The 20,860-nt window shown below is 38.3% G+C and overlaps 1 protein-coding gene across 4 annotated transcripts in view; it reads left to right on the top strand.

Annotated features, from left to right (window-relative positions):
• The window catches only part of DYRK4 (dual specificity tyrosine phosphorylation regulated kinase 4), a 72,540-nt gene extending 53,778 nt beyond the window's left edge, over window positions 1-18,762 (top strand). For 2 of the 4 annotated variants that reach the window (XM_078155883.1, XM_021001441.2), the window contains 5 exons: window positions 5,422-5,594; window positions 6,099-6,159; window positions 11,003-11,132; window positions 14,400-14,572; window positions 17,088-18,762. In XM_078155883.1, the coding sequence (XP_078012009.1) occupies window positions 5,422-5,594; window positions 6,099-6,159; window positions 11,003-11,132; window positions 14,400-14,572; window positions 17,088-17,356 (806 nt within the window). In that variant the 3' untranslated portion in view covers window positions 17,357-18,762. Of the gene's footprint in view, window positions 1-5,421; window positions 5,595-6,098; window positions 6,160-11,002; window positions 11,133-14,399; window positions 14,573-16,272; window positions 16,303-17,087 lie in introns of all 4 variants that reach the window. The other 2 variants (XM_078155885.1, XM_078155884.1) reach the window with 2 other exon arrangements.
• The last annotated feature ends 2,098 nt before the right edge of the window (window positions 18,763-20,860 follow it).

The following is a 20,860-nucleotide window of genomic DNA, read 5'->3' as shown; positions in this document are numbered from 1 at the left end:
CTGAGTTCCAATCTGGCCTTAGACCAAACACTTGACATTTACTAGCTGGGTGACCCTGAGCAAGTCACTTAACCCCATTTGCCTAAAAATTAAAAAAAAAAAAGACAGGAACCTGGTAGATAGTACTCTGGACTTGGAGATGGGAAGTCCTGAATTCAAAACCTAAGACACTAGCTGTGTGATCCTGAGCAAATTAATCTCTTAGCCTTAGTTGCCCCATCAGTAAAATGAGGGTAATAATAGTACCAATCTCACAGGATTGTTATGAGGATCAGATTAGATAACATGAATGAAGCACTTTTTAACTCTTTAGATGCTGTATAAATGCTAGCTATTGTTATTATTTATTTTTATTACTTGAAAGCTTTTCTCCAGGAACTTTAGGAACCTAGGACGAATGATACATGCTCACCAAACTGGTGTTTAAGATATAAGTATTAATTGCTGTCTCCACATATTTATACTGGGCTTTATGATATACAAAGTTCCTTTTCTCATAACAATACAGTGAAATACATAGTACATGCATTATCACCATCATGTTTGATTTGAAAAGAAAGGCACAGAGCTAGTAAATGCCTTAGGATTTAAACTGGGTCTTTGTGTTTGTGTGGGGGTGGGTGGGCAGTGGACCCAGGACAGGACCTGGTAGAAACAGATGATGCTCTTCTTCCTCTGAGTTAACTGATGATGGCCAGGAAAGGGGAGAGGTATGTGTGTTTGGGGGATGGGGATCCCACAGTGGCCAATGGTGCTGTCCAGTATGGGGTGCTGGTTAGCCAGGCTGAGTCTGGGGTCAGCCACGGTCTGCATGATGCAGGTGCTATCACCTCCTTTTCCCTAGTCTCTGACAAAGAGGTGGCCTTTCTTCTTGCCAAGGCCAACCTACACCTGCACTTGGGTCCCATAGTCTCCCATCTTCTCTAGCAGATTGCATCCTCAATCATTCTTTTTTTTTTTAATCTTCAACCTCTCCAAACAACTGATTTTTTTTCAAACATGTCTTAAGTCTCCACCATCTTTAAAAAAAAACCCTTCTTCTAGACCCTACCATCTTCTTAAGCTAGCATCCTATATCTTTCCTTCCTTTCTCAAATTCCTTGAAAAAGCTCTTTAGACTTGCTATCTCCACCTCCTTTCCTCTCACTCACTCCTCAACCTTCTGCAATCTGGCTCACAACCTCACTGTTCCTTCCAAAATAACCAATGATCTTATAATGTCTAACCCCAAGTTGGCTTCTGTTTCTCCTCTCAGAGTTCTAGGGGCAAACCTAGAGGGAGGGGGGAGTTTCATTCTAATATCATTAATCTCAGTCTTCCAAACAGTTGTGTTGCTCCCAATGTCATTCAATCAGTTAATATCCCCCCAATATATCATCATTGTCAATTAACCAGTTGACACTGATTAGCTTTTACTAAGTGATATTTACTAAGAAGGTATAGCAAGGACATAAGTAAAAAAATAGCCCTTCAAACCACGAGAACGTTCTCCCCTCTACATACTGACTTAGTCTTTGGGGAAAGCAGACTCAAAGTGATGACTACCAAACATTCCATCCACCAAGTTAATTTCTGGATGTAACATAGTTGATGAATGAATTGCTCCCTTGCTTGAGGGCCATGAATGGTGTCGTAGTTGCTGGTTCAATTTGCTTCTGTACTAGCTTAAGCAGGTTGCTCCTTAGGGCTGGCTCCTCAGCAGACTAGGCTGCTGGGTCTACCAGTAGACTCTGATATAGACTCTAGTTGCTGGACCTCTGGTGGATCTTCCAACCTTTTAAATCTTACAGGCCTATAACCTGGCCTATTCTATCTCTGATATTCATTCACCTAAGATCAGGAGAGAATAAAATACAACAGAGACAGAATTAGTGTCATCATTAGTTTACGGCCATATGGCAGCCTGGATGAGGAGATACAGTTACAACAGAATCTGCCACTGCTACTACTTATACCTCTCCTCCCTATTCAGAGGCTCATAGAATTCCTTCTTCCTTCTCACTGAAAAGCCACCAAAGAAAAGGTAGTTCATGTGTTCAGGTCATTTGTATGCTTAGTTCCAGCTCAAAGTCAATTCAAAAGCTTTTCAATACCACACTGAAAGCTGGTAGGATGCCAGTAAGAGACGGTGATTGAATACCTGTGTATGCTCTAAATCAGGAAAGGAAAGAGCCTTTCCATTGCACATTTTCAGAAGCATACTCTCCCAAGCCTCCATATAGATTACCAATAGTCAGAACATTATTCATGCTTCAAAGACTGGGCTCTTATTGGCCAGCTCCTCCCTCCCTGCTCCCCCCTGTTCCCTGCCCCAACACAATGACTATAATGATATAAATGAAAAGATGACTTGAACTCTGAGTGATGGAAAAACAAATGAAAATCATAGTGAATAGATAAAGAAGCCTACCGTCTAGTCCTCACAGAGATCTGGGAAACTACTATGAAGGAATGTTGTATACATTATTAAACAAGGTTTTTGTATCGGATGCTTTTCTTTGTCACAGACAAGGAGGGTTCAATCTGCACATGTAGGAAATGATGGTGATGTAAAAACAAACGGCATCGATAAGATATATATCTTTAAAAAAAAAAAAGGAAACACTGAAGATCATAAAGAGCCAGCATGGCTTCATTATGAATAGGTCATACCAGACTAATCGCATTTCCTTTTTTGACAGGACTACTAGGCTGGTATATCAAAGGACTACTGTAAGGTATAGTTTACCTAGATTTTGGCAAAGCATGCAACAGAGACTCTTTTGCTATTCCTATGTAAAAGATGGAGAGGTATGACTAAACAATAGTTTAGGTATGATTGAATTGCTGGACCCATAGAAGAGTAACTTGGGATAAATGTCAGCTTTTGATTTGAAAGGAGGTCTCAAATGGAGTGCCCAAGGGATCTGTGCTTAATGCTGTGCTGTGAACATTTTTTTTTAAATCAATGGCTTGAATAAAACACATAACATGTTTATGAAATTGTAGGTAATACAAAGCTGGGAGGGATGTTGAATGACAATCAGGATCTAAAATAGTCTTTATAAGTGAGAATGTTAGACCAAATATAATGAAATGAAATTCAATGGAGATAAATACAAAGTCCTACAGTTGGGTTCAAAAAGTGAATTTTGTAACTACAGGATAAGGGATATATGACTAGTCAGCAATTCATCCAAAAATATCTGGGGGTTTTAGCGGAATTCATGTTGATAGTATCACAGTACTATAATATGACACGTAAAAAGCAAATCCAGTTTTAGAGTACTTTTTAAGTCATGATATTTGGTACTACTAAAAATTAGCATTAAGACTTATAAAATGTTTTTATATATAGTATTTCATTTCAGCCTCCCAACTGTGAGGTAAATACTACAGTTGTTATTATCCTCATTTTACAAATTAGGCTAAAAATAATAATATCAACCTACCCACAGTCCCACAGCTATTAAGTATCTGAGGTGGGATTTGAACCCAAATCTTTCTCACTCTAACTCCAGCCCTCTATCTGCTACCCATTTTGCCTCTCTCCAGGCTATGCTGTCCTTTCCTGGGTGAGAGACAGGTAACAAACCTGTCATAGGCAAATTCATGGTATTATAGCCATCTGAGCACCTCATTTTAGGAAGGGCATTGATAATCTGGAGAGTGTCTAGAGGAGACCAGCATGGTGAAGATTTTCAAGAACATGCCATATCACATTCAACTAAAAAGATTGGGGATGTTTAGGATGGAGAAGAGAAGAAAAATAACAATTTTCAAGTATTTAAAAGGAGAGGTTTTAGACCTTTTATGATCTATAGGCTCCAGTATTGGATAGGTACATACTCTGACTTGATCTAAGGGTAATAAGCATGGTGGTGGTATGTGAAGAGAGCTTCATAGGACGTAGCAAGATGGCCTATATGCAGTGGGTGAAATAAGTTTTGGAGCAGAACTGAGATAAGTAAGGGTGAGGTTTTAGGGGCAGATATTATGGGCATGCTACTTGAATTTTAGACAAATGAGGCCATAAAACAGGATAGCTAGTATTGGAGACCCAAGAGAATGGAAGGGAGATTGGTGTGGGAGGCTTTTTTTGGGTAGAACTAGATCAATAGAGAATTTGCAAAATGAATTTTTTGCAGGCTTTGTATTATAATCACGGCCCTTGGTGTTTTGGAGTATGGCTCCACGTGGTCTCTATTCAAGGCAAGCTGTGGCTCCTTGATTGTGAGAAGACTTCAAGTCTTTGTGCTCTTACCTAGAGGTCTCCAAACATTTTTGGTTGTGCATTCCAGACCTGTCAAACTTAGGGCTTTGGTGGCAAGCAGTCCAAAAAGCTCCTGAGTGCCACTGGCACCACATTAAAATGTAATTGGGAAATGTTTAACAAAATTTAAAAAATACAATGCAACATAGATAATGTTAATTTGTAGTTTTCTAATTGAACATGTGCCCCACAGAGATCATTTCTGTTTGAGTTTAATACCCCTGGTATACTACATCAGTAGAGTAGTTTAAGCATCTAGCTCCAATATGTATATATTTATTCATAATACATATAATGTACTAATAATTAAGTATATTGTACAACTAGGGCAAAAAATAGATATTTTTAAAAGGTGAAATAAATAGGAAATAATATTTGACACTAGAGTCAATAGGGAGCCACTGAACTTTATTGGGTAGGAGAGTGGAAAATCACTTTATCAGCTTTGTGAAAGATGGATTGGAGTGGGGAAAGATTTAGGCAGGAAAACCAATTAGGAGGCCACTGCAGTAGAAAGGTGATAGGCTACCATTAGGATGATGACTGTGTGACTGGAGAGCAAGGGACAGATGTGAGAGATGCTGTGGAGACAGAAGCGAGATTTAGCAACTAAACTGATTGGATATGTGGAATAAGCAAGAGTGAAGAGTTGAAGGTGACATTGGGGTTGTCAACCTGGTTGACTGAAGGGTATGTAGGAAAGGTCAGAAGAGGGGTGGGAATTTTTTGTGGGGGAGGGGAGGTAGAAGATAATTTAAAGATGTCAACAATGTAGATTTCAACCTATCCATGCTTGCTTATTTTGCATTATTCTATTCTATCCCGCCTAAACTTGTTCTCAAATGATTGGACTGGATGACCTCTACAATCCTTTCTAGTTCTAAATCTATGATTCTATGGTCATCTTCCTTCTTCATTTCTTCCATCTTATCTATTTCCTCTTCCTCCTCTCTCCTCTTTTCCTTCCCTTCTTCTCCTTCCTCTTTGCCTTTAAGCTTGATGAATTTCAAATGTCCTCTCTAGAATAGAAGTAATTGACCAACAGAACCTTTGGAGATGAAGATTAGTTTCATAATCTACCAACTGCACTAGGGAAGATTTCTTGAAGGAGGGTGTGGGGAAAGATCAAGGACAGAAACACAAGTAGGCTCATATTTTTCCCTCCGTAGTGTACACTTACATCCAGAGTCGTTTCTATCGTTCCCCGGAGGTGATTCTGGGCCAACCCTATGACGCTGCTATTGACATGTGGAGCTTGGGCTGCATTCTGGCAGAGCTGTACACTGGCTACCCACTTTTTGCTGGGGAGAATGAAGTAGAACAGTTGGCCTGCATTATGGAGGTGAGGCATGAGAACCAGGGGGGTGGGGCTTACCATCCCCAGCACAAAGCCAAACCCAGACTGAGCAGATACACACCTTTTGTCCCAGCATCAAGGGCTGGGACATTCACTTCTGCTCAAGATCTTGAGGAGATGGGTCAGGATGGGACCTGGAGCAAGAAATCAAGTTAATTCTAAAGCTTTGCTGGCCCTGAAGCTGACCCATCAGCCCCTAAATCCTGAAATAAGAGACCCTAGTTGTCACTCCTTGGGGGTATTTGAATCATTGAGCCTCTCCTGACATCTTTGGCAATGGAGAATGTCAGGTTGAAGAACCTAAGTACATCCAAGTCATATAAGAACATGCAGGTAAATGATCCTTTAAGCTGCTCCATTTTCATGTGCCTTTCTTGAGCTGGGGCTTAGCATTTCTTCAGAACAACATGTCCTGATTCTTGTATTCTTGACTTTATTCTTGGTAACCACAGGAAGGGTAAATGAACTCCTTTGTATTGTTTGTTGAAGGTGCTGGGTCTACCACCGCTCTACTTAATTCAGACTGCCTCCAGGAGGCAGACGTTCTTTGGTAAGTACTTATGCTCACTCTGCATTTCAGGGTATCTAATGGGGACGTTAAGAATGTGAAGGACCTTCAGGAGGCTTTCTGTTCATTCAAAAGAAACTTATTAGGTGCCTGCTATGTATAAGGCAACATTAAGACTACAGATTGCAGAAAGTCTTCATTGGTTGAGGGAATCTTAGGAAATCACAGGTATGCACCAAAGAAGATGCGTAATCTACTGTGTGAGCCATTGGAGGAGATCCAAAAATATAAGTCATAGTCTCTGTCTTTGAGCTCACAATAGTATTAGAATATGTTCTAGTTCTAGTAATGTTTAGCTAATCCTTTAGATTCCTGAGCAAACCCAGATTGACTATTTTCCTGTGGAAATGATTCTGTAATGATTCAAGTCAGAGGGAAAGTGGGACCAGTTTACTTAATGGTTATCATGTAGGTGGAGCTGTAGCAAGTCTAGGACATATTCAGGGATGAATTTGACTGGGCCCCTACAATTGGTAGGTAAAGATAAAGCAGAGCTTGAAATTTTGTGTAATGGATATTGAAGTTAATCACCCCAGCCAGGCCTCCTCTCTGCGATGATGCTATGTATGAGGCAGTGTTAAAATTATAAGGTACAGAATGCTGTTATTGATTAAGGGAGTCTTAGGAAATCACAGATCTGGACCAAATATATATACATATATATATACACATAAATACATATGGGTGTATACACATATATACACATAAATTTATATACATACACACACACACACACACACATACACACACCACTGTGTGAGTCATTGTGAGAGATACAAAGGGTGTGAATGAAGAGAATATGATTTGAAGCAGTGCTATTTTCAGGAAATATTAGTCGGGATGGAAGGGTAGCCAGTAGCTACCCCCTACCTACTATAAGCTGTCAACAATTTGTACTTACAGAATTACCTGAGTAGTATTTTTCTGGTTCTCTATTCCCTAACACTCAACAATCCAAAGGATTAAGGGAAAATTCAAAGTAGCTTCTCATTTAAGAAAGGTAGAAGGCCATGGGATGAGACTCTTAAAGGACTGAAGCCATACCCTCCCATACAGAAAATCTTTTAATGCCAGAAGCATTCAGAAGTAGTTTCATGCTGGAAGGAAGCTGGAAAGGGTCAGCCTGCTTTGCCATCAATCCAAGTACTCAAGGGCTAACCTTAGCCTGGGCTCCATACTGCAACCTCTAGACACAATTCTGATATGCTTTGCTATTTACTGTGTACCCTCAGGCAAATAATCTCACCACCCAGAGCCTCAATTTCTTCACTGTAAAATGAAAGGTTTAGATTTGATAATTTCTTGGGTCTGTTCTGGTTCTAAATCCTATGACCCTGGGGACATGGCAGTGGTAGCAGTGGCATGAGGTCAACACTACTTATCTGAGGACATAAGAAGTCAACAAGAGATGTTGATTCAAGTGTGAAATTGATAAGCCTATATGGGATAGTGAAAACATGACTGGGTATGGAGTTAGGTTAGTTTTAATTTCATCTTTTCTGTTTTATTTCCTGTGTAACCTTGTATAAAGCACTCACTTTATATATAAATATAACACTTTGAGGTTTACTAGTTATTTTCCTTAGCCAATTTGGGCCCCAGTTTTCTCATCTATAAAATGATGAGGTTGGAATTTAAGGCACCTTCTAGCACTAGATTCTGTAAATCTATGCCAAAAAGACAAATTCAGCTTAGAAATTAAACCTAGGAAACAAAACCCTTAAGTAAGAAACATATGAAAAAAACCAGAGGGAACTGAGATTAGCCAAATATTTGTCAGAATATGAGGGGAAGAGATGCCCATAGAGGAGACACTGGCAATTCCAATCCAATAAAATGGGTATTAATAGGTATCTACTATGTCCAAGGCATTGTGCTAGGTTCCAGGGATAAAAAAGACAAATGAAGAAGTGTCTGACCTCAAGGAACTTGCATTCTTCTGGGGATTTTGTTATTCATTCATTTCAATTATGTCCAACTCTTCATGACCCTATTTGATGTTTTTCTTGGCAAAGATACTGGAATGGTTTGCCATTTCTTTCTCTATCTTATTTTACAGATAAGGAAACTGAGATAAACAGGGTCACACAGCTAGTAAGTGTCTGAGGCCAGATTTGAACTCATGAATATGAATCTTGCTGACTCCAGACCTGACATTCTATCCACTGTACCACCTAGCTGCCCCTTTACTGGGGATACAGCATGTTAAAAGATCAGTATATACACAATTTGATGAAAGAGAGAATAATAACAGGTGGGAGGCTCAGAAAAGGCTTGCTATCAGAAATGACTCATGAGGTGATTTTAAAGTAAAGGATTCTAAGAGGTGTTGGTGATAAGGGGCACTTCCCTTATTCCTTATTCCAAGCATGAGGGATAAGCCTGTAGCAGAGGTCAGTGGAAAGGGTGTTGGATTTGGAATTAGAGCATGTGGGTTCGAATGCTGGCTATTCGACTTCAAACTCAGAACCTGTGATTCTTTGGGTCTGAGTTTCCTTATGTAATATGCTTCTCTATCTGTCTATCCTTATCTTACTCCCAACTTGTGAGTGCAGAAATGGGGACAGGTCTTATAGATGTGGTAGAAGAAAAAAAACCAATATTTGACATCTGGCTGGATGTGTGGAATAAAGGAGAAGAAAGACAAGGACAACTGAAATGATAAACTGAGGTGACTGGAAAGGTGGTGGGACTAGAAATAGAGGGGTTTATGTAAGGAACAGATGAAGAGGGAAGAAAATGAGGTTTGCTTTAGATAGGATGAGTTTGGAATGCATATGGGATGTTTACTCGAAGATGTCTAGCAGGCAGTTAATGATACAGGTCTGGAGCCCAGGAGAGAGGTGAGAGTTCTGGAAATCTGAGCACCTCATTATCCAATTATAGGGAATACAAAATTGGGAGGCATGTTAAATGACAATTTATACGTAAAGATGGTATGTAGTTTATGTATATGTAGTTCACTAGATAAGGATGATAATTAGGAGCTAATGAGATCACCAATAACATTTCACAGTTATCATTTTGATAAAACTGAAGACCATAATATTGGGATTATACTGGTCTTTATCCTACCTCAGGGGCCCCTACTAGCTATGGATTTTCCAGCTCTTTACAGTTTCTGAAGTGAAGGGCAATCAGCCAGCTTCCACCCCTCACCTCAGAGTTAACTATAGTTCAGTATATGTTCTTTTGCACAAGCCAGTGAGTGTATGTAACCTCCTTGATCTTCATGGGTTCTCCTGCCAGGAGGACATATATCCAACTATCAAGAGACTGTTAAGTTAAGGGACAGGAAGCACTGGTGCCCTAAGTTCTTTTGGAACTAGTTGTGGTCAGAGAATGCAATTTCAAAATTTCCTGTCTTACAGGTGTTGCAACTCTATGAGGTGGTTAGGTGAAAGGTATGATCATGCTGGTGTATGACTAAAGTGGGATGAAGTAGGAGATTGAAGGCAGGGATGTGCTGGAGGCAGCTCACATGGGGGCTCTCAAGAATTGATTGTTAAATTTTCAAGTGTGAACATTTATACCTTGAAAATTGGTAAATGCTACAAATAAAGGTTTGAGTTATTGTTTTGTTGTTTGTCTAGGCTTAAGAAAGCGATGGATAAAATGTTAATAATCAGGATTAATCTTAAAGGTGTCATGTGTAATTTTTCCTTTGCATTCCAATTGTTAACAACATTTACCAGCACATCCCTAGTTGTAGGAGTTGAAAAGGGCAAAGAAAACCTTTTCAAGTTTTGGCCAAATTGTTAGAGGAGCCATCAGCAGCAATAATGAAGTTGAGAATGATGGCAGAGGACTGTCTGAAGTACTTTCAGTACCTGACTGTGATCCATGTACTAGTCTTTGAGTGGGTTCTGAAGGCTTTCCTTAAAGAGGTTTCCAGACTTGTCCTGAGCAATGTCAATATCAATAAAATCAGTCTCTAGCCTCCCGAATATGTGTATTCACACACATCTGTACATGTAAATTTCATACGTACATACATACTATTTACATATTCACATGAATGAAAGAGCAAATGTCCTAGTCATATGTCAAGAATGAATTATAATAGATAGGCAGCCAAAATATTTCAGTGGTACTCTCATTTTTTCAGGAGAAAGTAAAGAAAGCCTCCAGAATTTTGAGGGAGCCTCAGTGGTAAACATTTTGGAGGACAAAGAAAAAAGTTGCTTGGAATGGGGGGGCATAGTTGGGTTGTGATCTGCATTACTGGGAGGTGAAAAGCATTCTGGCATATTTTTTTTAATCCCTTTATAATCACATTAGTTTACATTCATAATTTGTATGTATATCATCAGCCCAATTATCTGTGTTGATAATCAGGAGCAGTGTTATGGATAATCAAGTTATCTTCAAAATCATGGTTTGTTTAAGTATTAAGCTTGGAGTGCATTCCTTGGATGCATAGCATCTGCTCGGGGGAGAGGAGAGGTAGTGTTAATGCAAGGGAGGCTCGGAAGTTTGCTGGCTATCACTAAAAAGTTGTTACTCAAAATTTGAAGTACCTAGAGGACAACTCACTTTTAACTCTGTGTGTGTGTGTGTGTGTGTGTGTGTGTGTGTGTGTGTGTGTATTTATGTACTCACCTACAAATTCAAGTACCTGCACTTGGCATGGGTAGCAGGGAGGTAGAAGTGGGATTTCCTAGAATGAATTGAGTAACCAGCTCTAATGGGTGGAGCTTAATTGACTAAGTCTCTGACTGGCTACAGAGGATCAGGTACACAGTTGAGAGAACAGTTGGGAGAATGTTTGAATTGTGAGGCATATTTGCACCTGAAACTAAAAATGAATGTTGTGTTTCTAAAGATTCCAAAGGTTTTCCTAAAAATATAACCAACAACAGGGGGAAAAAAAGATATCCAGACTCCAAGGATCTCACCATGGTGCTGAAAACCTATGATACCAGCTTTCTGGACTTCCTGAAAAAGTGCTTGATGTGAGTTGCTCAGGGCATCTTTCCCTTGGCTCTTCCTCATTATTTTTGTCATCATTGCCCTCCTTCATAGCTGGGCAAAGTGAGGGCTAGGAAATATGTATCTCATCCTGATTTTCCCTGGCGGTAGGGTTCAAATCAAGCCCCTTCTGCTTCAATCAGATGACTGTGTAGAATTTAAAGTGAGGTTTGTCAATGCACATTAGCCTACTCATCAGGGGCAACAGAGTTTTAGGTTACTTTGTTAGTTGCGCTGCTTCCTTCCTCCTTACCCTATGTGTTTTCGAGGGTAAGGATTGACTCATGGATTTGGTGCTTCATAGCTATTGGAAAGGCCATTGTAATTGTTTGTATATGACAGGGACCAAGTGTCTTATTCTGAATCTTAGAAATGAGGATCTGCCTAGTTCACTAGGCATAGTGAAATGACAAATTCCCTTGTCTTATTTTCACTGAGACATGAAAACAGACTCAGAAGAGAGCAGCAGCAGGTGCAGTAGCCACAGGTCACATTCTTTAATGTTTTGAACCTTACAAAGTACTTCCCTTAAAATATCCTTGTGGAGGATGATAAAGTATTATTGCCCCTGTCTTACATGAGATTGAGTAAAATTCAGTGACTGGCGTACAATCATACAACTGTTAGAGATGGGATTTAAACTTCAGGTCACCTGGCTCAGAGTCTAGTTCACTTTTTATTTTTCTTCTGGACCTTTGACTTCATTGGGATGAACTCCCAGTGAAGAAACTCCCTTTGCTGAAAGAGATTAGCAACTCACCTGGCAATTATAATCTTAGAGTTGCTTGGCAGAGCTAGTGTGTGTCAGAACCCATCAGCTCTTCCTGGCTCAAAACCCAGCTCTCTATCCACAATACCACTCTGCCTCTCTTCATTTTTTTATTATATCATGTGATTTTCATGCCATCCCTCTTGCCAGTAAGTTCATCTACTTATTGAACTGTGACTTGAATGTCTGAGATCTCTTACTGGCTTAATCATGGACTAGACAAAAAATTATGTAGTTTCCCCATCTATATAGCTTATCTTCCCTAAGTATAGAATAAAGAGGTAGCCCTGCTTCCTACTTTCCTCTTGGGGAAGCTGTATTGAGCTTGCTACAGTCTTCACTGGAGGTCTGACAACTTTTACAAGCAAATGCTTTCACCTTGGAGCCTCACTTTCCTCATCTGTAACATGAGGGGTTTGGATTAGAAGAGCTCCAAGAACCTTCTTGATTAGATGACAGCTAGAGTTACTAAGGTAACTCTAGAAGATCTCTAGAGGTCTTCTAAGAACTCTAAGATCAAAGAGCTGAGAATTTAGAAATAGACAATCACAAAAATGTTATGAAATCCATTAACTAAAGTTCATGCAACTTATTTATATCAGAGACCCTTCAACCTCTATTTGCTCTTAATTTATTTTAAAAATAAACTTTTAAACCTGGTTTTCTAGACCAAACTTATCAGAAGTATCAAGTAGAAGTTGATTAAAGGGAGGTTCAAGAGCAGAGTTTCTTAACCTGGGTCTGTGAACTTGTTTTGTTTTTTTTTTAAATTTTGATAATTATATTTCAATAGAATTAGTTTCCTTTGTAATAGTATGTATTTTATTTAAATAGTATAATTTATGATAAAATTTAATATTTTATTTTAAAATATCCTTCTAAGAAGGGACTAAAATGATAATAGTCTGGAGTCAATTAGCCTAGGAGCCTCTGAAGGCATTCCTGCATTATAGCCATACTGCAGTAACTGATAAAAATTCATAAAGATGAGTTTGAACCATTAATCAAAGATTATATAATCTCTTAAAGGAGGTGGGGGAAAATATATTCTGCTTTGGTTAAGTTGGTAAAGTTGAAAATTTTTGACAAAAGGGGAAATTTTCAGTTATCTAGAAAATTTACATTGGGAGAATACCTCATTCCCTTACAAATCCAGATAAGTGATGCATTACTATACACAATTCAGTACTAAACTTAGTGTAGAAAACTTACTGTCCTGGGTTATTAGCACTTGAGAAATATTACCAGTTATTATTGAATTTGGAGCTCAGCTCAGTGAATTGACTCCATGCTCTTAGCTTGGGTCAAATTGTACTTTTATAACTTCAGGGTTTCCCAAAATTTTAGTGTAGTTTTAAGCTTTAACAGCTTTTAGAACACTCAGCATAGTCAATTAGATTGATATCACCTGGTTGATGCAATATGACTAATTTTTATAGAGGGCAACAAAGAAATGAAAAAAGTGATTGAATGAAATTAGGCCCTTGTTATTGCATGCAGGGGCAGCAGCTGAAGGTGGTACAGTAGATAGAGCACTGGGCCTGCAGTCAGGAAGATGTGAGTTCAAATATGGCCTCAGACACTTACTATCTGTGTGACCCTAGGCAAGTCACTGTTTGCCTCACTTTCCTCATCTATAAAAATGAGCCAGAGGAGAAAATGGCAAATCACTCAAGTATCCGCCAAGAAAACCACAAATGGAGTCACAAAGATTCAGACATAACTGAATAACAAATATTGGATATAATCCTAATGCCAATATACTTCCTTCCCTATAGCCCATCCTTCCCCCAGAAATTGCTTATTCATTTACTGTCTCAAAACTTTTCACTTTTAGACACTTCATAGAAGAGCTAGATTTTGTGTACACAGCTTTCGGAGAAACAGTAAAGCTGATTGATCGTTTCTATATATTATTATTAATATGTATTATTTCTCAAGATAGAGAGCTGTAATTTAAGAATTTATTCTAATCCTCTCTGGTGCTTAATGGATGAAATCTTTTAGATTGATTGTATGGGCTCTCATGGGTAGAGATATTCTTTACCATTTCTTTTAAATAACATATAGAGAAACCTTTAAGAACCCCATACAACTGAGATTCATCTTTTTCTTAAAAAGTTTCATAAATATTTGGTCTATGTAACTAGAAGTTATTGTGATATTGGTCTAAGTCTAGAATCCACTTTCCTTCCATCCCCACAAACATATGATTTATGTAAAACTTGAATTTTACATAATTCTATGATATTTTTCAGTACACATGCGTGTCTACACATTGACTCATGAGAATGGTTTATATTCAGCGTGGCCTTATAGTCTAACAGACATGGTAATCTCCATTTTATAATGATACTTTTGATTTTGAACCTGTCTTATATTAGAAGTATTTTTATGTAGACTATTTTTTAAAAAAGCATTTTAGTGAAAAAAAATCCAATGAAAAATAATTAATTCTTCTTGGGGTTATGCTGGCTTCTAGATGGGACCCTGCACTTCGAATGACTCCTGACCAGGCTCTCAAGCATGTCTGGATTGAGGAGTCAAGGAATCTTAAAGGACGGTCCAAAAACCAGAACATGAGGAAAGCCAGCCTCTGCTTCCTTGCAGAAAAGAAGGAGAAAGCCCAGCCGCAAGTCTGCTTGGGAAAGACAGGTATAATCCTGCAACTTCCTAGTTCTTTAGTCTAGGAGTCCAGAGAGTTGGGCACCTATGAAGGTCTTTGCATAGAGAGTTCTCTAGATTAAGTCTTTGGCTAATAAGTTCACTGAGTTCCACTTCAATAGTGCCAGCCCTTTGCTATTGTCTCTCTAGTCTGTTGGTCATTCCTGTTCTGTTGCTGTCACCCTCCCACTCCTAATAGCTCCCATGTTTTCTATTTCTGTACCCTTTCCCCTTCAGCAATTTCTTTTTGTGTGTGTGTGTGTGTGATTCACACCCATCCATCCATATTCAACTGTTTAAATTCTTGTTGAATGGAAGCAGCCTGAGGTCAGCTGAGAGATCTGTATTATACTCCCAGCAGTCACTTGTAGTGGCTCTGGCAAATCAGCTAATCTATTCCTGCCTAAGATTCCTTCTAGCTTCATTTATCATTTACCTTACAGGGTAATTAAACAGTTTTTTAAAAAATATTTTTTATTTTTAGTTCCAAATTCTCTCCCTCTCTCCATCCCCTCTCCCATCCATTGAAAAGACAAGAAATATGATATTTATTATACATATGAAGCCATACAAAACATATTTATACACTAGCCATATTATTTAAAAAAGCAATAAAGTAAAAAAAAAAGCTTCAATCTACATTCAAGAGTTCTCTCTCCAGAGATGGATAGTATTTTTTATCATGAGTCCTTTGGAATTGTTGTGGGGTAGCAAAGTCTTTCACGATTGATTGTTATAATATTGCTGTTACTGTGCACAATGTTCTCTTAGTTCTGCTCACTTCAATTTGCATCAGCTCATATAAATCTTCCCAGGTTTTTCTGAAGCCAGTGCTCTTCATCATTTCTTACAACACAATAGTATTTCATCACAATCTTATACCACAACTTATTCACCATTCCCTGGTTGATGGGCATGCCCCTCAGTTTCCCATTCTTTACTACTACAAAAAAGAGCTGCTGTGCTATTAATTCTTTCATACATATACGTCCTTTTCATTTTTCTTTGATCTCTTTGGGATACAGACCTAGTAGTGGTGTTGCTAGGTCAAAGGGTACACAGTTTTACAGCCCTTTGGGCATAGTTCCAAATTGTTCTCCAGAATGGTTGGATCAGTTCACAACTCCACCAACAGTTCATTAGTGTCCTTATTTTTCCATATCCCCCTCCAGTATTTGTCATTTTCCTTTTCTGTCATGTTAAGCAGCTTGATAGGTGTGAGGTGGTACTTCTGAGTTATTTTAATTTTCATTTCTCTAAGTATTAGTGATTTAGACCATTTTTTTCATATGACTATTGATAGCTTTGATTTCTTCTCCGGGAAACTGCCTCTCAGGATTATTTTAAAGAAAGCTTTAGGGACTGATTAGAACTGTGATTTCATTGGTATAGGGAACTGTTGGATAAGGAAACTCTTCCTACCAGTGGAGGGAGAGGAGAAACTGCTTTGTAAATTATAAAGTACTATAACCTTATGAAAATGAGTTGCTGCTATCACTTTTAAAGGTTAAAAATTATAATGAAAATAGACATAAGGTGCTATTTAATCTTATTTTATTTTAAAATTCAAATGAATCTATATTGACTGGATTTTTATTGATACCAAAATCTCTTAGTGATATGATTAATGTCTAGAATGAGTGTGGAGAAAGTTGTATTGGTTTTTTGTTTTTGTTTTTTTTTGTATGGAGGGCCCCTGTCAAAAATCCATCAAGGACCATGTAAGTATACAGCCATTTCATTTAAATTTTTTTCTTTTAGAATGAGAGAAATAGAAAGTGTTTTGCCTATCATGCAAAACGTGGAGCTTTTCAGTTAAGACAACAAATTATTTTAAAATATTTTCTGTCTTAAATATAACCAGTAAAAAGAGACAGAGGAAGGAGGGATATATAGAAGGGAAATGGATAGGTGTAGGAAGAGAAAAAGGTAGGCAAAGTGAGTAACATAGAGGGGAAAAGAGAGATGTACACATAATAAAAGGGAACTCAGTCACAGAGAAACATAGATACAGAGAAGACCCATCCTTATCAAATAACCTTGTAGGCTATTACTGCTAAGAACTCTTAAAGCTTTGGGGGTTTTGTTTGTTTGTTTTGCAAGGCAATTGGGGTTAAGTGACTTGCCCAGGGTCATACAACTAGTAAGTATCAAGTGTCTGGTCTGAGACTGAATTTGAACTCAGGTCCTCTTGACTCCAGGGCTGGTGCTCTATCCACTGCACCACCTAGCTGCTCCTCTTTGTTGCATTTTTGAAAGCACAGAGCACAGATATAGCTAAGCTTTTTGGTACTTGTTCTAAGAGGTAGAAGAAATTTGATTCTTAGGTTGTTTCCCCATCCCTGATCTAGAAGTTGAATTGTCATCGCAGAATGATTACACTATTGTTAGCTGTTATTATCATCTCCACCATGATTTTCCCAGGGACACACCATCAGGTATGTGAGTAAGGGCATACTCATATATCAACACTTTTTAATTCATTTACCTTTTATCTTTCTCTCAGCAGAAAAGGCCTCCGGGACAGAGAACATGTACACAACCAAAGATGAGGCTGCTGAGAATAACCAACATTCTGGTGACCAGCAGGTCTCCACCCAACCTTTGGGTGAAGGCAGAATGGAAGTCGCAGGGCTAACCAGTGTGTGCTTGCCGCCTTTAACAGAAGCCACAGGAGGCACTGAGGAATCAAAGGCATGTATAGACTCCGAGGGAGAACATAACAAAGAGATCTCTCCCAAGAACCCTACATCTTTCTTACCTCCCATTATATGACCTTCACTGGGGATGGATTCTGTTCCTTTCCACCAGTGATTTATATTAGAGACAATTCTTATATTGTACAATATTTCAGATTGTTGTTTTTAATTTATATAGGTTCATTAAAAAATGTCCACTCACACAGCCAGCTGGCATAATTCCTCTTGCTGGGGGTGTGATTCCCCTCCCCCATAAATACACACAGACACACACACACAGACACACACACAGACACACACACGCACACGCACACATACACACACGTACACAACCAGAGAAGGACTTGTGGCTAGGTATTTTTCAACTTGTGTCAGGATTATTTTCCTTAGACTCTATCTCAATCATTTTTAGCACAACTAAAGTTATTTCTTAAAAGTGGGGAGAGAACACTGTGTTTGGAATACTTTGACGTATTTAGATCTGGTTCTAGACATGCAGTTTGATAATATTCAACATTAGGGATTGATTAATCACTGAGATTTTTTTGGTCTTTCATCCTTACTGTATTATCCTATAATAGACATGGCCTGTGTTCATATCCTCCATGCCTTTTTTGAAAAAAAAAATTAACTCCACTTTAATTGATACTTTTTATTTTTTAAAATTTTTTAAAATTAATTTATTTTGATTTATCAAAAATCATTTTCACAAGCTTTTGAGTTTTAAATTTTTTCCCCCTCCCTCCCCACTTCCCTTCTCAAGACGGTGTGCAGTCTGCTATAGGCTATTCCTATTAAACACATTTTCACATTAGTGATGTTGTAAGGAAGAATTAGAACCAATAGGAGGACCACCAGAAAGAGGAAACAGAACACAACAGAAGAAAAAAAAAAGCAAATAGTATGCTTCAATCTGCATGCAAACTCCATAGTTCTTTCTTTGGATGTGGATAGCCTTTTCCATCATGAGGCCTTCTAGATCCTTGTTTTGCTGAGAAGGGTTAAGTCTATCAATATTAGTCATCGCACAATGTGGCTGATACTGTGTACAATGTTCTCCTGGTTCTGCTCACTTCATTCAGCATCAGACCATACAAGTCTTTCCAGGCTTTTCTGAAGTCAGCCTGTTCATCATTTTTTATAGTACAATAGTATTCCATTACATTCATATACCACAACTTGTTCAGCCATTCCCCAATTGATGGGCATTCTCTCAATTTCTAATTCTTTGCCACCACAAAAAGAGCTGCTATAAATATTTCTGTACATGGGGGCCCTTTTCCCATTTGTATGAACTCTTTGGGATACAGCCCTAGAAGTGCATAGCCTTTGACCCAGCACATTTTTATAGCCCTTTGGTTATAGTCCCAAATTAATCTCCAACATGGTTGGATCATTTCAGAACTCCACCAACAATGCATTAGTGTTCCAATTTCCCCACATCTTCTCCAACATTTATCATTGTCCTGTTTTGTCATGTTGGCCAATGTGATAGGTGTGATGTGGTACCTCAGAGTTGTTTTCATTTGCATTTCTCTAATCAATAGTGATTTAGAGACTTTTTTCATATGATTATAGATGGCTTTAATTTCTTCATCTGAGAACTGTCTGTTCATATCTTTTGACTATTTATCAGTTAGGGAATGACTTGTATTCTTATAAATTTGGCTTAATTCTCTATATATTTTAGAAATGAGGCCCTTATCAGAGAGACTAGTTGTAAAAATTCTTTCCCAATTTTCTATTTTCCTTTTAATCTTGGTTGTATTGGCTTTGTTTGTGCAAAAACTTTTCAATTTAATGTAATCAGAGTTATCCATTTTGTATTTCATAATGTTCTCCATCTCCTGTTTGAGCATAAATTCTTCTGTTCTCCATAGATCTGATAGGTAAACTATTCCTTGCTCTCCTAGTTTGCTTACAGTATCAGCCTTTATATCTAAATCATGAACCCATTTTGACTTTATTTTGGTAGATGGTGTGAGATTTTCATCTAAGCCTAATTTCTGACATACTCTTTCCCAGTTTTCCCAGTAGTTTTTGTCAAAGAGTAAGTTCTTATCCCAGAAGCTGGGGTCTTTGGTTTTATCAAATAATAGATTACTATAGTCATTGACTACTGTGTCTTACATACTTAACTTATTCCACTGATCTGATACATTTTATTTTCACATGATATTCATTATAAAAAATCCCCCCAAACCAACCCAGCAAATAATTTGTTGTGACAAAGATTAAGAACAGTTCAGCAAAACTAACCAATATATTACCTATATCTGACAGTATGTACAACATTCCATATCCATACTTTCCACCTTTACAAAAAAAGGAAGCAGCCACATTTTCCTCAATGCTCTCCTTAGAATCTGTTAAGAAAAATAATATTTATATAGTGCTTTAAAATTTGCAAAGGACTTTGCGCACACTCTCTCATAATGAGTTATGTGCTATAGGTATTATTCCCATGATGAGGAAATTGAGGTTTAGAGCAATTAAATGACTTGCCCATGGTCACCCAGCTAGTATCAGAGGTGAGATGTGAACCCTATGTCTTCCTGACAAGTCTTAGTACTCTATCCACTATTATCAGCTGCTTTTCAATAAAAAGAGCATAAAATATAGCTAGGTGTAGTAACTCTACTAATATATAAGCAGTTCCATTTTTCATGTAATTTGGCGCATGTCATATTCAGCATATTCTGAGACTGTGGCTCAGGAGAGTGACTGGAGTTGGACATATCGATCTGGGGATAATCTATGTAGAGATAATATTTGAACCCATGGGACACATTGATGGATCAGTGTCTTTAGATCCAGTCGTGAAATCATTTCAGAATTCACCTTTACTACACTATCATACCTAGCTTACTCGTCACACTTGATGAGAAGAAAAGAGGTTCCAGGATAGATCCATGGGGGACACCCACAGTTAGTAGGCATGACCTGAACCAGCAAAAGAGACTAAAAAAGAGTGGCCAGTCAGGTTGGAGGAGAATCAGAAGAGAGCAGTGTCACAAAAACCTGAAGAGGCAAGGCTTCTAAAAGGAAGTATTCAAAATCCATAGGTGTGAACCTTTCATCTCTTTTATTTTTAAATCCCAAACTTCATCTTCCAACACATTTCTCACTTTCCTCCCTTTTGTCCATCTTCATACTGATGTCATGGAGTATGAATGGGAATGTTGACTTGGCATTGATGATCTTATCTAGATCTGATGATCTCCTAGCGATTCTCCACCTCTTCAGCCTTTGCAACAGATGTTGGTATATAAACTATGCTTACCTCCATGGTGGACCCAATGTCTTCCTGACAAGTCCTAGTACTCTATTCACTATTACTGGCTGCCTTTCAATAAAATGGGGGGAAAACATAGCTGAGTATAGTAACCCATCATCTTCAACTACATATGAAGTCGGTGGCAAGATTTCCTCTTCACAAAGAACAGGTAGGACAGGAGGAAATGGTCTTAACACTGTAGTAGGAAGAAATTCCTCACTATTAAGAGTTATACAGATGGCTAAATGTGTTGCTGAGAAGTTGTGGTATCTCCTTTAAGGGAGATATTTAAGAAAAGGGCAG

The sequence above is a fragment of the Phascolarctos cinereus genome, unplaced genomic scaffold, assembly GCF_003287225.1.
Source record: "Phascolarctos cinereus isolate Bilbo 61053 unplaced genomic scaffold, phaCin_HiC Scaffold_1;HRSCAF=81, whole genome shotgun sequence".
In the NCBI taxonomy this organism is placed as follows: Eukaryota; Metazoa; Chordata; class Mammalia; order Diprotodontia; family Phascolarctidae; genus Phascolarctos; species Phascolarctos cinereus.
Note: the sequence above shows the minus strand (reverse complement) of the source record. Positions and strands in the feature narration are given on the sequence as shown.